General features: G+C 41.0%; 1 protein-coding gene across 2 annotated transcripts in view; it reads left to right on the forward strand.

Annotated features, from left to right (window-relative positions):
• The first annotated feature begins 551 nt into the window (after positions 1-551).
• tle5 (TLE family member 5, transcriptional modulator) overlaps positions 552-4,459 on the forward strand; it is a 20,603-nt gene continuing 16,695 nt past the window's right edge. For both annotated transcript variants that reach the window (XM_030784845.1, XM_030784846.1), the window contains exon 1: positions 552-837. In XM_030784845.1, the coding sequence (XP_030640705.1) occupies positions 811-837 (27 nt within the window). In that variant the 5' untranslated portion in view covers positions 552-810. The remainder of the gene's footprint in view (positions 838-4,459) is intronic.

Here is a 4,459-nt window from a genome sequence, read left to right on the forward strand (position 1 = left end):
GTATCCGGAATAACTCAACCAGTTGTCTGACGCAAAGCATTTTAAAAATTGGGGGACGGTAATTTTAATGATACCTAAGCTGTGAAATTTGTTAATTTTTCATATTTCAACTTCACTTGAAACTATTTTGCACCAAAAACATATTGCCATTTATCTCGCTGCGCCTTTACAGTTTTGATCGATTATTCTAGAAATCCATAATTTGAAACGCATTACTGTCTTGTTTTGGGGAATTTGAATCTATTTTCGAAAATTTGAGAGTCTTGGGTCGGGGGGGGGGGGGGTGAGACGCACATGCTATTGGGCGAAACTGGAATTAAAGAACCGTTTTGTCATTCTGCGTTCATTGGCAACACGCAAACCTCAAAAGAGATGCTCTCCCAATTACCAAGCAGTCCGCAAGCCAGTGAGCTGCAGAACAGCAAACACCAAAAAGTGAATCACTGAACGGAGGGGGCTTGGCTGTCTTTCTTTTTTTTTCTTTTTTTTTTAAAGAGGGGGGATAGCTGTCCGGTTGACTAAAGGGTAGCATCTGGTCCCAGCCCAGTAACGAGAAAGTAGGACTCAAAAACTGCTGGATATTTCCATAACGAATGATTCCACAAGAGAAATCGAGACCGAACAATCTTGACAAGAGCGAGCTGTCTGCACTGTTAATATCTATTCTGGTGCCGTAGTAGCAGGCAGGCTAGCTGGCTAACGTTACAGTTGGCATATAGCTGGCTAACTACAAACAAAGAGAGGAGGAAAGACTAAAGGAATATAACTCAACAAAACGATTCCGTTGTCTTTGAGGAGCAGGAAACTGTCATGATGTTTCCACAATCCAGGCACTCAGTAAGTACTTTATTTTTTAAAATATTCTTGACGGCGAAGCAAGCTAACGTCTTTAGCAAGGCTAGGTTGCCAACCACAGCTACCAGTTAAAATGCATTCATGGTGTTTGCTTAGACAACTAGGCAAAAGCGAACACGCTTAACATTAAAACTTATTCCTTGCACTTCTGTTTGCGCTTTATTACAGCTAACACAGCCCTTATCGATGGGTTACATGGTTAATAACGCTGAATACTGCATTCATACTGTATGTTTCTCTTGCAGTGTACACATCACCTAAAATCGCTGTCATACAACTTGATTTTTGTTACTATGGTGAGATTTCTAAGGCTGTCAAACCACAGTGTCTGTTCATAGTCCAATTTGTTTGTCCCCAAGTCAAATAAGTTGACAGTTGCAGTGGCGTGAATATAGTGAATGTCCCTATTCAGTTGCACAGTAAGTCTACATGCATGTCTTTTTAATGCGTAAGTCTATGTGTATATTTTCCACATTCTTAAGTATTGTTTAGTTCAGTGTCCGTATCTGTGAATTTATTAATGCAGTTTTCCTGCATAATTTTAGGTGTAACGGTATTTGAGACCAAAATATACTCTTCCTATATTCAACGGGAGAAATCACACTTTGGTTCTTGTGAACTCCGCTTCGTTGTTGTTGTTTTTTGTTTGTTTGTTTGTTTGTTTGTTTTAAACATGGACCTTATCGAAACAGCTGTTGTGTCGCTCATTTCTTTGGTTGCCCGCGACGTTGTCAACAATAACACTATGTAAAAAGTTTAGTGAAATCGGCCGTTCACTTTGGACTGCTAGCATTTTCTGTCAGACCTCAGAAGATGCTCTTGTATAACCTGCCTGAAGCTAGACTCCCGCCCAGTGGTGCGGGAGTGACAATCTCTGATCTAAACGCTTGAGTCTAATCAGTCTCGTTGTTTCTACTTTACAGTGACCGTGCTAGGGTCTGCAACTGCTCATTTTGTATATGTGTGTGTGTGTATATATATATATATATATGTATGTGTGTGTGTGTGTGTATGTTCATAGTGATCCAGGGAGAAGTAAAGGCGACTTAAGAGTTGACGTTACATTCCAATCACTCCTGTAGCACAGAAGAGTCAAACCAAAAGAAAACTGATTTGATTTTGCGAAAGAGCCTTAACACCAACGCGAGTTTATCTAACTTCAGTTCAGCGGTAGTTATGAACACGCAGGTTACTCCGCTGCCCCAGATAAATGTGCAAATAGAGACAGGTGTTTGATGGAGAGCCTGTGGGATTAGTAGGGGAAGGAAGGTCCCAAATGTGTCTGCCCCATGATAAGACTAATCGGACAGCGCCGAGCAAAAGGCTTGATTCATCTGGTTATTTCAGCGTTTCCTCTGCGTTCTGTGTATGAAACCAGTAAAGGTTAGGTCAAGCCCTTGTCTGTTTTGCTAAAACGTCACAGTTGTAGAATGTATTCTCTTCACGTTATTCTTTATGTACAGTTTGTGTGTTCAGCACTGCTTACAAAAGCACGTTAACCTCTTAATAGTGTCATGTTTTCGTGTTAGAGCTTTAGTGGTCATAAATACGCTGCCCTTAAGACTGGAAAACAAAAACAAACAAACTAAAAAACATTAAAATGACGTCTCTTTGTTTTGACTGACGTGACCTTACCAGACCATCTCCAATAATTTACACCCGTACCACTGTAAAACTAGTGTAGCTTTCCTCCTACGCTCTGATTAATTTCAAAATCCGACAGCACAGTTCGAGCTGTGTACAGAGTGTAGGCTGTAGTTGCCGAACTATTTTGTTGCCACGGCTCCCTAGCAACGATTTCTCACCATTACCGACACACAGGGTGTTTACACAGACTGGTGTGAATGGCTCGTGACAGGAATTGTGTGCCCTTGCGCGGTAACGCGCTGAGATTGGCATGCGGTATATGAGCTGCTTCGTCTGTCTTTTCTTTTTTTTTTTTTTCTTTTTTTTACCGCAAGGCCGCGAACGATACGGGGTTAAAAAAAAAAAGACAGCGCGTCAGATTTCCGTGCATATTTTAATGTAATATAAAAGATCGGGATGCACGCACGCGTGACTCATATAGGGCACATCACGCTGAGGCCCTGTCTCGATTTTTCTCCCATGCTGTCTAGCCTTTTTTTTTTTTGGCTGTACAGTGTTAGAAAGTTCTAGACTGTTCCGGGGTACCTCTATGTGGCTAAACGGTTCTGGAAAGGTCCAATTCTGGGTTCTGGATGCTGTTAATTTAAAACAGAAGGCAATCTCTTGTCTCTCTAGGAAGGCTTAATCAAACCTGCACTCGTAGGCTACTTGATTGGTGAGTGGCAGTAGTAGAAGATTAAAAGACAGGACTGGGCACTTAGTGAAAACGCTTTTTTTTTTCTCTCGTTTTGATCGGCTCATGTTTTACCTCACGCTCTACCCCGTGCAAGCGCAGATTTTAAGGTCCCGTTATTAGCATATAAAATTTTACATGGGCTTGCGCCGGCCTACCTATCTGACTTAGTTAGACCCTATAACCCCCCTCGCACTCTGTGCTCTCAAGATTCTGGACTATTAGTCGTTCCACGAGTTACAAAGAAATCCACTGACCACCGAGCCTTTCCTACCGCTCTCTCTTCCTCTGGAATGGTTTACCTTCAGAAGTTAGGGAGGCAAACTCTCTCCATCCCTTTAAAACCAGCCTAAAGACTTATCTATTTTCTCTAACTTATGGATAATGTCATTTTGACTCTGACTTTTTTGAATTTGACTTTGTTATAGACATGTAAAACCCTTTGAGACTATAATTAGTGATACTGGGCTCTAAATAGACTTGTATTATTATTATTGTTGTTATTAATATTATTATTATTGTTGTTGTTGTTGTTATAACTCTCAGTATAGAATGTAGGAGCTACAGCTGAAGATTTCTGATTGGATAATGTTGAATGAAGATTTCTGATTGGATAATGTTGACTGCTTATGATTGGTCATTATGTCACTGTACTCATTTTCAAGCAAACCGAGGAGTTTGTCTAGCTCTTAAACCTGTCGTATGTGACAATTAAACTTGATTCAGTTTGTGCCTCAGCAGTTGGGGTGCAGTGAATGGTCTCATCGAGAGTTCTCTAATGAGAAAAAGAGATGAAATTAATTTCTTTCCTCAAATTAATTACACAGTTCTGTAAGAGGATCAGAAAAGCCCAATCAATAATGAGACAATGTTATGCCCTCTGAAAAACAGTTTGCAGTTTACAGTCTTGGGCAGTAGGTGAGAGCACCCCCCCCCCCCTCCACACACACACACACACACACACACATACACACACACACATACACTTACAGTCAGTCTTACCAAGCTTCACATGTTGGACACACGTGTACACACACAACTCATACACTCATACACGCTTTTAAATCGAACTTCAGCTGAACACGCACCCATCAACATGTTTCCTTTAACATTGACACACACATCTCTACAGCAAAGTTGTGTTGCTGTGTGTTTCCCTCATTAACCTTGTAAAGTTGTGTTGCTGTGTGTTTCCCTCATTAACCTTGTTGGTCAGAGTGGGGGGATCAGAGGTCACAAGGAATAATGATTTATAATAATTTGTGGTGATAAACTGCAGCACTA

Source organism: Chanos chanos, chromosome 9 (assembly GCF_902362185.1).
Source record: "Chanos chanos chromosome 9, fChaCha1.1, whole genome shotgun sequence".
Classification (NCBI taxonomy): domain Eukaryota; kingdom Metazoa; phylum Chordata; class Actinopteri; order Gonorynchiformes; family Chanidae; genus Chanos; species Chanos chanos.